We start from the raw sequence: 20,153 nt of genomic DNA on the forward strand, positions 1-20,153 counted from the left end.
CCATGTAGAGAATGACTCGTATCACTTTGGTATTGGCATATGGCTAGGTAGGGATGAAAGCCTGTATATGCTAGTGAAATGATAAACAGAAATGGTATTTCCTATGTCTCTTGGGTTGAAGTTTTTATGATGTATATCATGTTGAAATCATTATGTCTCATTGACTGTAACTCTTTGAACCAAATTATTGGTTGATATGGAAAGCCTGTTATATGATACATATATGCCTTTGTTGTTCTCTGCTCCTCTTTCCTTCTATCATATATATATATATATATATATATATATATATATATATATATATATATATATACACATATGACATAACGCTATATTGTAACTGTTATTGAACTCACTAGGCGTCACCACTTATCCCTTTCAGTGTTTAACTATTGTAGGTAATAAGTATCTAGTATAGACATGTACTGTTGGAAGATTTAGAATAGTTAGTACTATTACTTTTGTACTTATTGCTTATGTATGTTTACGAATTAGAAATTCCTGGGTAGTTATGTAATATGTATATATAAAACTTTGTAAAAACCTTGTTAGTCGGTTTGTATCCAATCTTTTGTAATAAGACTATATATGTAAAATGTGTTTATGAATATGCATGTAGCATGTTTGGAGTAATAATGTTAAGTATGAAAGGGGTCTTTAAATCATGGTATCAGAGTAGTAGTTTAAGTGAACTAAATACCACAAACTGGTATTTAGGCATAAACTGTCGAAAGTTCAATATATGAACGGATTCATTGTGAGTATATGCATACAAACCATAGGAAAGACTTAAGTAGGTTAAATGCCTTAATTAATATTATATGCTACTTGAATTGTTTATAGCATGCCTTAGATTGAATACCTCACTTGCTATAGTGTGCACTAGCATACTTTAAGGGAAATGCCTTATATGCTAATATGTGCTAAAAGATAAACAATATGCCCGAAAGCTTGAGCGCGACTTGTAGATATGTGGTGCCACTCTTTCTCTTCTGAAGCATCCACATGTCGATAGAATAGTTTCTGTTTCTTCTGTTCCATCGGCTCGATCTGATCCTAGCAGACAACTACAATCTTATAATACCTTCGTGGTCGCGGTCGGTCACAATCTTTTTCTCTTCAGTCACCATTATGCCGGGAATGTGGAAAGTGTCACCAAGGTCAATGCGGAATAGAAAAGGACCGATGATTTGCTATGGATGCGGAGAAACAGGTCATACGAAGCCCGTTTGCCCGAGGAAGAATGTTACATGCTATGCTTATGGTGTTACTGGCCATAGGAAACGTTTCTACCTTACTCTTATTAGGAAAATGGTAGGAAGTTAAGCTTTCGTTCAACGACCGATGAGTACTTCAACTAAAAAGGAGGAGGTTCCAAAAGCTAAAGACCGTGCATTCCAGATTACCGTAGAAGAGGCACGATAGGACCCGAATGTTGTGACTGGTACATTTTTTGCCAATTCTAGACCTGCTCACATCTTATTTGTTTCTGGTACCTCATATTCTTTTGTTTCTCGTGAATATGCGCGTTCTATTCAAATTGCTTACTTTGCACTCGCCCAACCATTTCATATAAATACCGTGGAAAGTGTGTCATTACTTGTTGGTAAAGTCTATAGAGATTGTGCCATAGAAATAGAAGGATATAATTTTTTTGTTAACCTGATTCTTATATCCTTATCCAACTTTGATATCATTCTTGGCATGAAACTTTTCGAGGTGATTAGGAGACTTGCGATAGTTGACATCGATAACCTCATAAATAAACGATCAAGGGATATCATAAAATAAAATCTATTAAGTGATACCGTAAATAGTGTATTAATACCTATATAGTGGTGTTGTACATTCAAAATATGTTTGATAAAATAATAACACCTTTGGAAGAATGTTGTGTGTTCGAAGTACATTCGGATGAGATGATTGTTTTGGCATAATCGATGAAGTTGTTCCACCGCTGACCAGATTGAAGCAGTGATTGCTTATAGTGTTAGAAGAGCTGACAGTGGTGATAAATACTTCGATGATATCGAAATTTATTCTTATACAAGATTAAGAAGAATTCAATGGAGGTTAGAAAGAAGGCTAACAAAGTTTTCAAACTCAATAGGCCAAGACCTTATCTAACATTGTGATATAGTATGCAGTTCGAGTGGTATTGTAAGAGCTGATATGTAACCCTATACAAGATGCTTAGACTTAGTATTAAATAATACTAAATGATAATTGACTTCTATCACATCCTTATGAAAGTTATGTAGTATGTTAAGCCGACTTTAACATACATGATTAGGATGGTGACATGAATCATTGAGTTGTGAAAGGCTGGATGACTTACTACTCAGAGTAAAATAGAGTACATAGTTGAAGAAGATATGCATTCATAGTATTGTATGAGAAGAGATGTTGTTGTTAGGAATGACAGAGAACCAAGTCGAAGCTAGTAGAACATGCTGAGATGTAGTTAAAATTCAGACTTCTTAGGACAGATTCCTATGAAGTAGACTTAAAAGATACACACATGAAAAGAAAATTTTCCCATATAAAGGAATGACGATGTCATGAAAGGATAATGAAATGAATAAATGTGCATGGTGACTTTCATGAGTTAGAAGATGATGTAGATCGTTGGAGACCATTTGTCTCCACACTACTAGAGTAAATTCTGGTATAGTGTCCCTTGCAGTGTAGACACTAGCCGAGAAAGAATTTATATGAAGAATTTGGAAGTGAAATTACTATCGACCTAGGAAAAGTATTAGGATATGCTAGATCAAGAATATGCGTAAAAAGAATTCTAGAAGGCGAGTACAGGAAATCCAAGATATATTTGGTAGAAACATGAAATCACTAGTTGAGTCTGGGAGAAATTGTTGTATGTACTTGTTTGAACACATTCATGTGTGATAAGTTGCTATGTGAAAACTTTTAAATGGTAACTTGGAAAATTGAGAGATAATACTTGGGACGAGTATGAGTAAGTGTTAATAGTAGTAAAGGCCTATACTACTAGAAACACATGACTCACACTTGGATTAGGGAAATTCACAACGTTACCAAGAAGCTAGTAATTGATTCCGTTTTTGTTCAAGTATGTCATTACCTTCGTTTCGGTGACGACTAAGAAGATGATTTTCATTTGAACCTTAGTGGTCATAAATAATTGAGTCTGATTAATATAAGTTTGCGAAGTGAGTTGATTGATTTAGAGAACCGTGTCTTGTGTAGTGATATAATTTCAATCGAAAGAGTAAGGGAGATGGTCGAGGTAGTCGATAGAAGTATAACGGCCTTTGTTGAAAGATTAAGAAACCATTAACTAGAAATGCTACCAACTATGAATATATTATATCACATTAAAATATGAAGGAAGATTTCTTTTGTGATAGTATTAGACTAATAGAGACAAGAGTCAGTTTTTTTGTGTGCCTGTTGCGTTATGAAATCAATGGTCATTAGAATATGACCATTCGAGTTGTTGTTATAGAAAAAGTGAAGACCTTATCTTGGGTTGAGTCTGTAACCCAAATTCAAAAAGGAGTAAGAGTCTGCAATGAGAATTGATTTTTTTCTTTAACTTAGAGATTAGGACAAAAAAGTCTAATAAAGAATAAAAAGTGAGTGCAAGTTGGAGCACCACCATCAATTACGATGTCCAAGAGTTTGGTTAACAAGTCAAAGCGAAGCACAAAAAGTCATATGGTAGTCCAGAAAGTATTAATGTCCCTATCTGGAAATGGGAGGAGCTGTCCATGGATTTTATTACCAAATTGCCAAAGACTGTGAGACCGAATGATAACATTTGGGTAATTGTCGTCCGAATAACTAAGAGTGCACATTTTCTTGCCATGCGTGAAACATCTCCAATAGAGAAATACGCATAAGTATACTTGGATGAAACTTTTGCGAGACATGGTGTTCCGCTAAAGATTATTTCTGATCATGATAATAGCTTCACTTCTCAATTTTGGGCAAGTATGCAATATGAATTGAGATATCGTATTACTCTCAGCACAACTTATTATCCCTAGAAAGATGGTTAGATGGAGAGAAAAATCCAAATAGTAGAAGATACGTTGAAGGTTTATGAAGCACTATATAGGGGGTAATTGTCGTCCTGAAATGATTCAAGACACCACTGGAAAGATTCAAATTATACGAGAAAGAATGAAAGCGGCCTAGGATCGACAAAGATCCTATGTAGAAAGGAGGAGAGGACCCATAGAATTTCAGGTGAGTGATTTTGTAATGCTGAAGGTATCTCCATGGAAAGACATAATACAATCTGGGAAAAATGGAAAATTAAGTCCTACATTCGTTGGTCCTTTCAAGATCATCCAGAGATTTGGTAAGCAAGCATACTGTCACACCCCCAAGCCGGAACATCGGAAACATTCGGGGGTGGAGGACATCATGTATAGTATCATAACAATTGCATCATAGTAATCAAAGTAAACACAACCATTACATTAAGATATGAATATTTGCATCTGTTTGATACATAGTTTGTATACATCAAATGTATGACAAAATAAGTAAAAGACGTGTCTATATATGCTCCGTCTTCACAAAATGCTGTAGGAGTACCTGTTTACCGATTTCCTAAGAATAAGAGATTTTTGAAAGAGTATCATCATAAAGATGGTGAGTTCAGAAGAATGTTTTTGTAGTGAAAACCAGTCATTGAATCTTGTAAAAATGTTTGTATGCTTCCTAAGAAAATCCAATATTTTCTAACATATATGTCTGTTACTGTGTTCTGTTTGAAAACCATGATTACCACCAGTATGTATAGTATGTTTTATTCAAAAACCCTGGTTACCACCAGTGTATATAGTAAGTCCTTATCTGAAAACCCTGGCTATCACCCGTATGTATAATATGTTATGTTTGAAAACCATGGTTACCACCAGTATGCATAGTAGTTTTATTATTTAAAATAAAACCGAGTATTGCATCCATGGAATCCTCCAGTGTAATGTATAGTATTTCTATTAATTAAAATAAAACTAATGAAGAATGAAATCCCCTAAACAAAGGTTAGTTTATACCATTTTGAGTTCGTATAACCATGCTTGATATGACTGATAACCTCAATGACGTTCTTCAGGTGTCGTACGCTATGATATTTGTCACCCTAGGCATGCCTGTCTAACTGTAGTTAGTAGTTTAGGTGTGGGATTGTCAGTCCCGAATAGATCTATTCAAAAGTCTCATGCTCTCTCTCTAGGAGACTCTGGTTACACTAAATGTTGAGGATTTTACCAATACCCCAAAGGGCACAAATGAAGAGTTGTCTCACAATCATGTATTAACTAGTTTACATGTAGTTTGTATCGTGTTTTCGTATTTGGAACCGTTTGTATACTTGGTAGAGTATCAATAATTATACTTAACTAATTATTTAACGTTATACTCTAGTTATCCGAAGGTAGTAATGAATATCATAATACTAAGCTATCATAGCTTATATGTTTGCCCATGTATATAGTCTGAATCGGTAAAAACTGTGTAATGAATTCCCTAAACTATACCCATTATAGTTTTCCTGAAATGTTATGTACTTGGTTTGGGAATTGTTCTGAAAACTATGCAAATATAATTTCAAGTTGAAAGTGACCCTTATGCTCAACATGTTACAAAAGGGATAAAATATCTAAGTATTTTATAATAATGTGGAAATCGTTTGACTGTATCAATTGCATGAGTTTTAGACTTGTTGAAATTCTTTTGTATTAGTTCACAAAATCGTTTGTGTTTGGCTTGTATCCCCCCTAAAAACGTTAAAAATCATAAAAACGTAGGGGTATGAACTCACTTTTAGTTGTGTGCAAGTGTCGAATCAACGGACTGGAAATGAAGACCATCGAGTTGTTGTATATGGCACTTAACAGAATCCTAATAACAATAAAATACGTATATGTATCTAAATTAGCGATTTCGTTAGATAAAGTGTTAGAAAAACTCTTACTTCCGGTTAAGGAATGTTACCGGGACTTGATTGAATCGGGGAAAGCGGGTTTTTAGTCTAATTCACCACTTAGGGAGGGTTTGCGGCCGTGAAGGGGTTTACGACTGTGAACAACCTCTTGAAGGGTTTACGGCCGTGAACTGTGTTCTTGATGGAATTATGAATTTTTGAAGGGTGTATGGCCGTAAACGGGTTTATGAACTTTGAATATTTGAAGGTTTGAAGAGTGTACAACTGTAAACTCAAGAACAATGATGTTAGATTCGGTGAAAAATGCATTTTAGATGCTCTAAAACAACCTCCAAAGGTGATTCTTGATGATTTTCGGAAGAAAAGAGGGTGTTTTTGGTGTTTACGGTTGAGAGGTTAGAGAGAGAATGAAAGAATTTTTGGCCATAAAAGTGTAAATGATGGGTAGATTCACATATTTATAGGGGGTTCCATGGTCGGTGGTGGGGGCCACTCATCGCTGGTCGTAAACGGGTATATGGCCCGTAAATGGGTTTATGGCCATGAACATCACTCTAGACAAAAACTATGGCTTTTTCAAAGGAAACTCGGGTTTTTCACGTGATTTTGGTTTTAGCTCATATATATATATATATATATATATATATATATATATATATATATATATATATATATATATATAATTCAATTATATAACTAAATGATTTTCCAAACCAAATGAATTTGACGGAACTCAATAAAAGTCAAATTTTATTAACGGAAATTGGCTAAGGGTAACGGAAAAAGGTTCATGTTATCACATCACCCCCTGTTAGAGGGAATTTCGTCCCGAAATTCAAACACAAAATACAAATCATGGACTCGGAAAAAGATGAGGGTACTTCTGTTGCATTGAATCTTCGCGCTCCCAAGTGAATTCAGGTCCCCGCATGGTGTTCTAGCGGGCCTTCACTATTAGTATGCGGCTTTGTTTCGTTCGTTTGATTTCCCGATCCATGATTTTGACTGGTTCTTCCACAAAGTTAAGATTCTCGTTGATCTCGATCTCATCAAGAGGGATCACAAGGGTTTCTTCGGATAAACACTTTTTAAGGTTCGAGACGTGGAAGACGGGATGAATATTGTTAAGCTCTTGGGGTAAACAAAGTTTGTATGCTACGGGACCGATCCTAGCAAGGATCTCGAATGGTCCTATGTATCTTGGATTCAACTTTCCACACTTTCCAAAGCGTATCATGACTTTCCAGGGCGAGACCTTTAATAGAACTCGGTCGCCAACCTGGAACTCCAAGGGTTTTCATCTCTTATCGGCGTAGCTCTTTTGTCTATCTCTCAAAGCCTTTAGTCGTTCCCGGATTTGTATGATCTTTTCTGTGGTTTCACGGATGATTTATGGGCCTATGAGAGTGCTATCGGGGACTTGCCCCTTGGCTAGCTGTGTGTCGCCCATCTCAGCCTAGCATAGAGGGGATCTGAACTTACGACCATAAATGGCTTCAAACAGCGCAACCTTGATACTGGTATGATAACTGTTGTAGTAGGAGAATTTGACCAAGGACAAGTGGGTGTCCTACGACTTACCAAAATCTATAACACATGATCTCAACATGTCTTCCAAAGTATGAATGGTTATCTCACTCTGCCCATTGTTTGCGGATGGTAAGCTGTGCTCGTATCCAGCTTAGTTCCAAGAGCTTTCTGCAGTGACTGCCAAAAACTCGAGGTGAATCTGCTATCCCGGTTGGAGATAATGGACACAGGCACTCCATGCAGATGAACTATCTCTTGAATGTATATCCGAGTCAGTCTCTCCATCTTGAAGGTTTCTTTAATTGGTAGGAAGTGGGCGGATTTGGTCAATCGGTCGACAATTACCCATATGGTATCATACCTACTCGAAGATTTGGGTAATTTAGTGATAAAATCCATCGCAATCCTTTCCCACTTCCACTCAGGTATATTTGGCTACTAAAGTATACTTGATGGCTTTTGATATTCCACTTTCACCTTGGCGTAAGTCAGGCACTTTCCCACAAAGTAGCGATCTCTGCTTTCATATTTTGCCACCAATAGAACTTTTTGAGATCCAGATACATCTTATCTGAACTTGGGTGAACGGAGTATTGAGTCTTATGAGCTTCACTCATGACAACCTCTCTATAACCACCAAACTTTTTCCGGTTCCGGTTCATGAAATAATAAACTCCATCTCCCTTGATCTCTAAGTTCTTTTCCATTCCCCTTAAGGATTCATCGGACCTGTTCTCTGGTTTCAAAGCTTCCAGCTGAGCCTCTATGATTTGAGCGGATAAATAGGAATGGATGGTCATTGTCAATGCCTTCACTCTACGACTTGAATACTATTTCCAGCTGAGGGTGTCGGCTACCATATTAGCCTTTCCTGGATGACAGCGTATCTCACACTCATAATCATTGAGTAGCTCCACCCATCACCGTTGTCTCATGTTCAACTCTTTCTGATCGAAAATATGTTGCAGACTCTTATGGTCGATGAAGACAGTGCACTTGGTTCCGTAGAGATAATGTCTCCATATTTTTAATGCAAAGACTACTGCTCCCAAGTCCAGGTTGTGAGTTGTATAATTGAATTTGTGTGATTTCAGTTGTCTTGAGGCATAAGCAATGACCTTTTGTCGCTGCATGAGTGCACAACCTAGGTCTTGATTGGATACATCTCAATAGACAACGAAGTCTTCCATCCATTCCGATAGAGACATGATAGTTGCGCTGCATAAAGCCTACTTCAGTTTTTGGAATTCAACGTCTTGCTTTTCTCCCCAACTAAAGGGTACACCGTTGTCTCCGTTGAATAAAAAACGTCTTCCTTTTCCCTTGTCTCCGTTGCTGAGATAACAACATCACTGGCATTATCTAGCAAAGTATTGAGATTTACACTTGTTAAAAAGTCATAATTTCTTCCAAAAGTCTCAGGAATGTCATCTTGATGAAATCCGGTAAGATCAAGGTCTTCAAATTGATTAGGCTTAGCAGTGTTCTTAGATGATCCTTCATTATAATCTCCTTCAACTTGACCATTTTGTAGGTTATGCTCCTTTACAACTGATGCAGCATGAGCATCAGTCTCTTCTCCTTCTTGATCCGACACAGTGATCACATCTCATTCTGAGATAACCTTTTTCAATGAAGTATGCTCTGATGAAATCTTGTCTGATGATCCATGTGACTCGGTTGCTTCATTCGGTTCAACAAATCATCCGAACTTGACCAATGGATACAACCCCTGAATGACCACCTTCCCCTTGCGGTTTTGTTTAATGAGTTGAATGGTGTGAGGACCCAAAGACTTCATATCGAGTGTTTCTTCATCCTTTACCAAATTGGGAATCTGCTTATTGATGAAGATCTGAATGAACCGAGGGTACATTAGGAAAGTATCCCGAGTGGTGGCATTAATGTTCACCACAAACTCGTCCAGAATAAACCTATAAAAGTTGAAACCGATCCCCACGGCAAGAGAAACAATAGCGCCAGTGTTTCTCAAGGATATCTCATCGGCACCTAACCTTCTACCGGAGATACAACTCACAAACACGTGGGCTAGAAATCTCCAATAGGGTGGCAGAAGTTTCTTTATTGTTGGTGGAGAATCACCCTCGTATTCATCTTCCTTTATATTCTTTGAGCATCACCAATACCAATCTCTGTGGGAAAGGTTGGAAGGTCGTTGATCAGCAAAGTCTCTCTCATAAAGGTCTCATCGATAACAATCTTGCATCCCTGAACGATCACATTCACAGTGACAGCTCCATTATCGTCCCTTATCATTTTGGCAGTTTACCAGAATTCCCGAATGATCTTCTAGTAGACAACCGTGTTCATAGTGATGGCAGAGGCTAGACAGCATTCCCGTAATCCGTGAATCATCGATTTGAAGTCCCCATGGGTCAACGGAGGATCAGCGAGAACCATAGCCAGATTGTGCATATCTGCAAGTTTTAAGGCTGCCATATTATCTGCACTAAAACACACCAAGTAAGACAATAGAGAAGCTTAATCAAATAATGTTTTAAATAATTTAATTTTGAGCCCAATAATGAATTAATAATTTTTTAAAATAAAAATTAGGTCAAAGTCAGAGTTTGCGGTCAACGAGGGTTTACGGCCGTAAACCCTTGACCGTATGCTAATGACCACAAAGGGAGTTTACGACTGCAAGCACTTCACAGCCGTAAGCTTCGACCGTAAACTCCGACACATCATTTTTTGTCGATTTCAGCCTCCAAACACGGTTAATCACAGAATGAAATGCATATTCCTGGTAGAAAACACAATACCTTTAAATCTATCAGAGTAATTTTGCAAAAATCGAGATTTTTTTTTCAGGGAGAGAGAGTGTGAGAGGGTTTGCGGCCAGAATCAGGAAAATGATAAAGATTCCGGTGGTAAACCTCTTTTTATACCTAGCTTTACTTTACCTGATAACCGCACAGTATAAGGCAGGATCCAACACTATACAATATTTTTCAAAAATTTAAAAACAAATCTTTTTGTGGATTAATATTAAAACTAAAATTAAAAATAAAATAAAATAAAATAAAATAAAATAAAATAAAATTAACTTTGCAAAATTTAGAATTAAAACAAAAATTGTTAGATTTAACAGTTAACAAAATAAAATAAAATAAAAATTAAAAAATAAAAATAAAACAAATTAACTCCAAATAAAATATACAACTTAAAAGTTTAATTACTGAGATTGAATTTGTGACGCTGGAATCAAAGTTGTTGGATAGCCTTATTCCACTTGTCGGTACCCTTATTTTCACATCTTCGTCTGATCGATCGCCAGTATTGTGGTCCACTTAAACACGAAACATTTGTGACAAGATTTGAACAATTTACCAATGACATGACACACACACACACACACAGATATATATATATATATATATATATATATATATATATATATATATATATATATATATATATATATATATATATATATATATATATATATAATCTTTATTTTCATTATCAACCCTAATTCTTAAATAAAATTTTCTTATGACCATTTAACTGACTACAACCAGGGATATTGTTGTCCACCTAAATTGAGCAGCGAGATCTATAGACAACCTGTATGTGTTGATTTTTAATTGTACTAGAACATGTTTCCCGCTTTCTGACATGCCCCAACCATTAAGGACTTCCAAAATACTCCTTACACTGGGTGAGCAAACAGTTATTAAGAGAGAAGATAGATTTAGAATGCATATGCTACATCCGGGTCGGATCTCTTCCAATCAGACAAAGGATGAAACATATGACTAACTGAAGTTTTAGAGGGATTGAGAAGAGAACGTTGGATATACTGTGTACCAGGTCGGATTATGAGTCACGCAAAGGAGACAGTATGTGGCTAATAGATAGAAATAATTGCATAGAGAGAAGATGCAGAGAGATAGAAACTGGATGTAGCATATGCATTCTAAATCTAGTCAAGTCCTTTAATAGATAGAAACCTTCTACAGACCTAGTTTATCGGAATTCCCTAGTCACCCCATCGAAACCGGAATTAAGGACAGAATCCGCACATTGAGGAAAAGTTAACCCACAGTTCTAGATACAGGTTATTTTAATGTTACCAATAGATTCCCATGTATATCTCCCTGCTCAACCTATCCGAACGTCGTGATATCAGGCTAAACGGATCTAACTAGGTCAATGTTTTTCAAGTCCTTTAATTCATTAAGTTCAACTCTCCCTAGTCAAGTCCATTTAAAATCTTTCGTGCCTACGAGCGCATTGAGCACAGAGCGTAGGCGATTCAACTTAGGTACGTTACACAGATTCAGATTGCCCGTTATCACTTGCTAATTCCATTTCCCATCACAACATCTGCAAACAGAAGTAACAGCAATAATTTTTTTTAATTTTCTGGATTTTTTTTTTAATGTTTTTGGGTTTTTAAATTTTTATTGTTTTTGGATTTTGGATTATTTCTCCCCCTAAATTTGTGCATGGATGAGAATAAAATAAATAAAAATAAAATAAAATAAAATGCGAAAATTTAATTTATCCTACCTACAAAAAACCATAAAAATTTGAAGAATTAAGAAAATAAACAAAAGGTAAAAGGTAAAAAAAAAAAACTTAATCCTCAAACCGAATCATATTCAGAAATGTTGCAATGAAAGTGCTCAAAACAGCTCTGGAACTCGAAGATTGCTAATCAACTCAGCGAGTAGTGTCGTGTACTTGGAGAGTGGCTCTTAACTTGCAACTATTACATGTAATGCACTCGACGAGTAGGTGTTGTATTGCCAAAACTTATCCAGCTTGTGTTCTTCTTGACTCAGGTTTTGTAATTGAATATTTCACTGACCCTTTCTCTAAACCCTTCAGCAGTAGCACCCTCCATTACTCTCAACTTTAACGGACTCAATCCTATGGACAAGACTTCGTACTTTCTCTTGAACATCTCTCATTCCTTACTTGACCCTTAACACTTTATTATGCTTCCTAACCTTCCATCCCTGAAAAATAAGCAACTAAAAGTGAAAGCAATAAAAATCCTAAAAAAAAAAACAAATCATCCAAGTTTAACAATTCTTCAAATCAAAACACCATAAAAACATAAAACATAAAAATAAAGTCCTCAATCATCTTCCTCCATATCATCTCCTCCGGCTCCGCTTCCTCCTCCTTCATTACCCCTCATCATTCTTTCTTCCCAACTCATGATGTAGGGGTATCCCGGACCGGGTCTTGGTACGATGTTCATTAGCTCGAAGAGGTATTCAAATGATTGATTGTTATAATTAACCCCTCGTCCAATATCATCCAAATAGCACCGGTACTCCACTTGATTCCACCCATCGTTCTCTTCCTCCACTGGAATAACCGGTGGGTCTTCTTGTACCCGCTCGCTACGTTGCCTTACCCGCCATCCTGGCTCCTCGGGGATTGCCGGCTCACCCGCATGTGGAATGGAAAAGGAATCACCAAACTTCTTCACGATCCTTTCCCTCCTATATAATGCAGTGTTGAACGAAGGGGGATAAATGACCGTGAGCGCCCTTGCTTCTTGCAAATCTAAGACCCCAAACGACCTGGCAAGCCTTGTCACAAACATTCCTCCATTAATCTTGGAGTTCACCTTTTCCTTAACCGCCCCTTCTGTAAGATACCTGGCTATGCAATAGGGGAGATTGCAGAATACATTGGGAGTAATAATACTCCAAAGATAGAAGATGTCAAGGGTTGGAACCTTGTCCTAATCCTTCCGCATGTTGATCGTGCTGGCCACAAAGCGGTGAATAAGACAATGGATCGACGAGTGAATGTGACCCTCCTGAGCGGTAGAAGGAATATACACCCGGTTGGCAACAGTATTCCACCAGGTAGAAGCAACCACTGCCTCGGGGAGATCCTTGTGGCAATTCTCCAGGAAAGCTTCAAAATCCTCAGTCAGCATAGTGATTTGATCATAAATCCCTAGCCTCCAGGAAAATTCAGCCATGCTGCATTGTCGCAGCTCCCCACCAAGAGAAAAGGAAATTATGTTGGGATTGTAGTACTCACTACCACCTCGGAATGAGATGGTAGCAAAAACTCCCAACACAATTTAGCATAGACGGGTTCTTGTATCTTGAATAATTGTAACCAACCATCACATATGATGGTGGTATCCCCCAAGTTGCATTCTTTCACCAAATATGGTGTCAGCTCCTCTTCCAAACCAACTTTCCCCAACCAATCCCAGTCCACTCCATTGGGCAAATGAATCTCCTTTTGTTTCAATGCCTCTAACTTGTTTTTGGCTCGAGCTTGAGACGATTTGCACGTGATTTGTCGAAATGAGAGCCACGGGATGTCACCTTGGCTTCCCCCTCTTGAAGATTGCCCTCTTATGAACATGGTATCTGCATAACAACATAAGGAAATCACAAACAAACAACACCCAACAATTAAAATCGAATAAAACAAAGTTGTATAGACTCCTACTCGCCGAGTTCATGTCCTACTCGGCGAGTAGGATGAACTTCGGGACCTAGATGCTGTCGATCATATGTAGGCTGTCCAAAACACCCAATTTTGCACAGGGGTTTGCTGTATTAAGTCAAATAACCATAAATCCAAAATAAATTTCTCCTAACATTACCTAATTCATGGCAAAATTAGAACCCTAAAATTTGAGGAAATCCCCAAATCCGAATTTAAACAAAATAGAAGCAAATCAATGATAAAGCTTGAACCTTTGATGAGTTTTAAGTTTAAAGATCATACCTTTTCCCTTGAAAATCGAGGATTAAGCAGAAAATCGAAGAAATCACAGAGAATGCTTGAAGGAGGCTGTGCACGGCGAGTGTATGGGTTAAATGGGTGAAAACCCTTATTTTACAGATTATAAACCATCTGTGTAAGTTGGCTACTCGCCGAGTAGAACTGCTATTACGCGTTTTATGGGTTATTTTGGCAGGTACTCGCCGAGTACACGTACCTACTCGGCGAGTAAACCTTGCAGTTTGAAAAAATTTGAATGCTTTGAAAAAATTAATGTTTTTCTCATTTTTAACCATCCACCCCACACTCTAGGCATTGCTTGCCCTCAATTAATTATATTCTCAGAAGAAGACGAATGAAAAAGATCCTGAAATAAAAAAAAATAAAGGAAAGAAAATGCAAACTCGAAACTCGGGTTGCCTCCCGAAAGTGCTTCTTTTTAAGGAGTCATTAGCTAGACTCCTCCCCTTCTACGTGGCTGCAATCCCTTCCAGCAACAATAACTCTTCGATGCCTTCATTCCTTGGGAATCCTTCTTCATACTTTTTGACCCTATGTCCATTGACCTTGAATAGTGTTCCATCTTTTGACAATAGCTCTATAGCACCATGTGGAAACACCGTCTTCACCGGAAAAGGACCATCCCATCTTGACTTGAGTTTTCCTGAGAAAAGCTTTAGCCGTGAATTAAAGAGCAACACCTTTTCGCTTTCATGAAATTCTTTATTTTCTTTTATCCTCTTGTCATGCCACATCTTGGTCTTCTCTTTATAGATCAACGAAATAGAGTATGCATCATTTCTAAGTTCCTCAAGAGCATTCATTTGCATTAACCGGTTGCTCTTAAGCTCCTCCATGTTGAAGTTGCACATCTTTAAAGCCCAAAAAGCTTTATGCTCTATCTCCACTGGCAAATGACATTGCTTTCTATAAACTAACCTATATGGTGTAGTACCAATAGGCATTTTGAAAGCTGTACGAAAGGCCCAAAGTGCATCGTCTAGCTTATCCAACCATTCTTTGCGATTGCTCCCCACCGATTTCTCCAAGATTCGCTTTAAAGCTCGATTTGTCACTTTGGTTTGTCCACTAGTTTGTGGATGGTAGGATGTAGAAAATTTATGGGTTACCCCATATTTCCTTAGCACCTTCTCTAGTTGATCATTGGCAAAATGAGTGCCTCGAACACTTATAAGAGCTTTCGGGACTCCAAATCGTGAAAATAACTTCTTTAAAAACCGCACCACTACCCGACCGTCATTAGTTGGTAACGCTTTTGCCTCCACCCATTTGGATACATAATCCACCGCCACCAATATGTATTTGTTGCCTTTGGACATGGGAAATGGTCCCATGAAATCAATCCCCCACACATCAAATACTTCGCACACTTGGATACTATGTTGTGGCATTTCATTTCGAGATGAAATGTTTCCCACTCTTTGACAAGCATCACACTCTTTGACAAATTGGGCTGTATCTTCAAAAATTGTGGGCCTGTAGAACCCAATGTCAAAGATCTTCTTTGTAGTGTAATGTGCTCCATGATGTCCACCCGTGGGCCCGCTATGACAATGCTCCAATATTTTCCGGCTTGCATTCCCGAAAATGCATCTTCGTATGATTCCATCCACGCAACTTTGAAAAAGATATGGTTCATCCCAAAGTAATATTTTATCTCGAAAAATAATTTCTTCTTTTGTTGACTTGTGAGATCTTTTGGGATGTATTTGCTAGCTAAGTAATTAGCTATATTTGCAAACCATGGTTCTTCTCCCACGGTCACCATAATATACTCATCCGGAAAATCATCTCCAACTCTATCTTTGTGTAATCGTGGGTTTTCAAGCCTTGAAAAGTGGTCAACTGCTACATTCTCCATTCCCTTTTTGTCTCGTATCTCTATGTCAACCTCTTGAAGAAGTAGCACCCATCGTATCAGTCCTGGCTTGGCATCCTGTTTGGCAAATAAATACTTGATAGCAGAGTGGTCAGTAAAAACTGTTGTTTTAGATAAAAGTAAATAAGGATGGAATTTATCAAAAGCATACACCACAACTAATAATTTTTTTTCTGTGGTGGTGTAATTTTCTTGGGCTGGATTTAGAGTCTTACTAGCATAATATATGGGTCGAAAGTGCTTATCAACCCTTTGCCCACGGACAACTCCTAATGCAAAGTCACTAGCATCACATATAATTTCAAAGGGTAAATTCCAGTTTGGTGCAACAATGATCGGGGCATTAGTTAATTTTTCCTTTAAAAATTCAAATGCCTCTAAACACTCTTTAGTAAAATTAAATGGTACATCTTTTAATAGTAATTGTGTTAGAGTTCTAGTTATTTTAGAAAAATCTTTTATAAAACGCCGGTAAAAACCCGCGTGTCCTAGAAAACTTCTAATGCCCTTCACATTAGTTGGTGGGGGTAATTTGGCAATGGTGTCAATCTTTGCCTGATCCACTTCAATTCCCATTTTGGAAACCTTGTGGCCTAACACTATACCCTCCTTAACCATAAAGTGACATTTCTCTCAGTTGAGGACCAAGTCAGTTTTTTCACACCTAGCAAGCATTAAGTCTAGATTTGTGAGACAATCATGGAAGGAAGATCCAAAAATAGAAAAATCATCTATAAAAACTTCCATGAATTTTTCAACCATATCGTGGAATATGGCTGTCATACACCTTTGAAAAGTCGCGGGTGCATTGCATAGCCCAAAAGGCATGCGTCTATAAGCAAAAGTCCCACTTGGGCAAGTAAATGTGGTCTTTTCTTGGTCCATTGAGTCTATGGGTATTTGGAAATAACCTGAGAATCCTTCTAGAAAGCAATAGTAACTATGACCCGATAATCTTTCTAACATTTGATCAATAAAAGGTAAGGGAAAAAGGTCTTTACGAGTGACATCGTTTAGCTTTCGATAATCAATTCACACTCTCCAACCGGTTACCGTTCGTGTCGGAATTAGCTTGTTCTTTTCATTGGTTATGACCGTCATCCCTCCTTTCTTGGGCACCACTTGGACCAGACTCACCCATGGACTGCCGCAAATGGAATAGATAATTCCCGCATCAAAGAGTTTAACCACTTCCTTCTTGACCACTTCTTGCATATGCGGGTTTAATCTTCTTTGGTGTTGTACAACCGGCTTTGGTCCTTCTTCTAGATTGATCTTGTGAGAGCAATAAGAGGGGCTTATTCCCTTGATGTCGGTGATGCTCCATGCTATGGCCCGCTTTCGCTTCTTCAAAACTTGCACTAGCTCGTCCTTTTCAGATTTGGACAGGTCAGAGGCTATTATTACTGGCTTTTGGTTGCCATCTTCAAGGAAAGCATACTCCAAATGTTCTGGTAACTTTTTCAGCTCAGATTTTGGGTTTTGACTGTTGTACTCGCCGAGTGCAGGTAAGGAACTCGGTGAGTTGGTGGCTGCATTTACAAATTCTGCCTTTTCTAAGGATGAACTCGGCGAGTAGCTCGGCCCTACTCGGCGAGTAGGGCTTTCAGATTGCTTGACTAATTCTTCAAACTCAGCTTCTTCCTGCAGTCTTTTGATCTCCATTAAGTCTTTTTCTGCATCAAATTCTTCATCAAAAATTGTGGACTTGCTGGAATCTTCACTTATGCATTCCTCCAATACTTCATCTAGCATGTTAAATGAGAATGCAGTGTTGTCACTATTCCTTGCATACTTCATGGGTTGATTAACCCCAAAAGTTACTGAATCATCACCTACCTGCAAAGTAAACTTTGAATCCCTCATGTCTACTATAGCACTCGCAGTGTTGAGGAAGGGTCTTCTGAGGATGATCGGGACTTAAGGATCCGCCTCCATATCTAGAATTATAAAATCAGCGGGAAAGACGAATCTATCCACCTTAACCACTAAGTCTTCACATATGCCTCTTGGGAAAGTGACTGTCTTATTTGCTAAGTGAATCGCCATGCGAATTGGCCTTGGTTCCGGAAGTTCCAGCTTCTTGAAGAATGAATATGGCATTAGGTTCACACTTGCTCCTGAATCGGCCAAGGCATGAATGGTAGCCAAGTTTCCAAATTGGCAAGGCAAAGTTAAGCTCCCTGGGTCACCCTTCTTTTTTTGTAGCTTATTTAGCATAGCAGCTGAGCAGTTTTCATTTAGGACTACCTTCTTCACTTCTTCCATCTTCCTTCGATTAGTGAGAAGTTCCTTGAGGAACTTAGCATATTTAGGCATTTAAACGACAACTTCAATGAAGGGTATGTTGATTTGAAGAGCCTTGATATGATCTAGAAACTTCTGGTACTCCTCTTCCTGCTTCTCCTTCTTAGCTCGGGCTGGGTATGGCATTGGAGGCTGATAAAGCTTTTTAGGGGCCTGTTCCTTCGGATTTGGCAGTGGACTCGCCGAGTCCATATTTTGTACTCGTCGAGTAGAGTTGTCAGATTGAAGATTTTGATTTTCTGCCTCCTCCTTCTGTGATTCTTTGGGTGCTTCTTTCTGAATAGGGGCCAGAGGAGTGATTATTTTCCCACTTCTTGTTGTGACTATATTTATGTGTGCGCCTCGTGGGTTATTTTCAGTTTTACTAGGGAGTTCGCCCGGTGATCTTTGGTTTATTTGTTGAGTAAGTTGCCCCAGCTACGTTTCGATGTTGTGAATGGATGTTTTCTGGTTTCTAAGGATAGTTCTTGTTTCTTGAATGGCAGCATCATGATCGCTATGTCTCTTTTCAGAAGCAGCTACAAATTTGGTAAGCATCTTTTCCAAACTTCGTTTTCTTTCTTGTGCCAGCTCCTCCTTTTGGTAAAAACCTCTTCCTTTCTGCTTGTACTTCTCCTCCTTAGCTTTCTTGTACTCTTTATACGGGAGCCACTCTTTCTTTGGTTTTCATTAGTCTTCATCATATCGGTCCCCACTTGAGTAACATACTTGCAACTTTTTGTTGCCATTTTCATCCAAGTCGTAGTCTCTAGTAAGATGAGGTCCATTACAATTTTCACAACCCACCCGAATAGCATGGATCGTTTGATCCATTTTATCCATCCTCCTATCCATGGTTTTTAGCAAAGCCATGACCGCGGACAAGTCTTCAGTAGCTGCATATGCGGCTCCCCTAGTAACATCATTTCTTGGGTTGTGGTATTCTCTAGAGTCCTTAGAGAATTCTTCAATCAATTCCTTGATCACCGGGGGTGGCTTCTTTGTGAGCGGGCCTTGCGAGTCAAGTAACTGCCTGGTTGTGACATTGACTCCATCATAGAAAATGGAGACTTCTTGCTGGCTATTAAGGTCATGGTGTGGGCAGTTTCTTAGTAAGCTCTTATACCTCTCCCAAGCTTCATATACTGACTCTCCAACTTGTTGTTCAAAGTTAGCAATGGCTTTCTTCAGTTTGGCTATCTTGGAAGGTGGGCAAAAGTGATCAATGAATTCTTCTTTCATCTTGGCCCATGTGGTGACTGATCCGAGGGGAAGTGATTTGAGCCAGTCTTTTGCAACACCTTTGAATGTCACTGGAAGCATGTGAAGTAGCTGAGTCTCGTGAGGCACATTTGGAACATTGAAGTAATCAGCTACATCATTGACTTCATCCAAATTCTTGTAGGCATCCTCGTGGTCTTTTCCATAGAAAGGAATTTCCTTTAGCTGGGCGAGTATGTGGCCCTTTAGCTCGAAAGTAGCAGTAGCGGGAATTGCGGGTTGCACAAGTCCCGGGCCGGTGTCATCGCGGATCCTCTTCTTCCATTCTCCCATGGGAATTTCATCAATGTTAGCCATGGTATGATCTAACTCGTCGCCGGAATCAGAGTCATGCCCGTATGTGGGTTCTTCTTCTTCTTCCTCGGTGTCGTACTCGGTGTCTTCCTTGATCACGTCTTCGCTTGCTAAAGATGCGCTGCATGCTCCTCATTTGCTGCTCTTCTTCTTCTTCCCAAAAACAATCTTCAAATTAGA

The 20,153-nt window shown here is 38.4% G+C and overlaps 1 protein-coding gene and 1 non-coding gene across 2 annotated transcripts; one reads left to right on the forward strand and one right to left on the reverse strand.

Moving 5' to 3' along the window:
* Positions 1-18,032: 18,032 nt before the first annotated feature.
* LOC145046217 (uncharacterized) lies at positions 18,033-18,431 on the reverse strand. Its single transcript, XM_078994514.1, has one exon. The coding sequence runs from the start codon at positions 18,429-18,431 to the stop codon at positions 18,033-18,035; it is 399 nt and encodes a 132-aa protein (XP_078850640.1).
* A 1,054-nt stretch (positions 18,432-19,485) lies between these two features.
* On the forward strand, positions 19,486-19,592 carry LOC144999112 (small nucleolar RNA R71). The gene has a single exon (XR_013660634.1). It is a non-coding gene; the product is annotated as a small nucleolar RNA R71 (small nucleolar RNA).
* The last annotated feature ends 561 nt before the right edge of the window (positions 19,593-20,153 follow it).

The sequence above is a fragment of the Lactuca saligna genome, chromosome 5 (genome assembly GCF_052625555.1).
Source record: "Lactuca saligna cultivar CGN05327 chromosome 5, ASM5262555v1, whole genome shotgun sequence".
In the NCBI taxonomy this organism is placed as follows: Eukaryota; Viridiplantae; Streptophyta; class Magnoliopsida; order Asterales; family Asteraceae; genus Lactuca; species Lactuca saligna.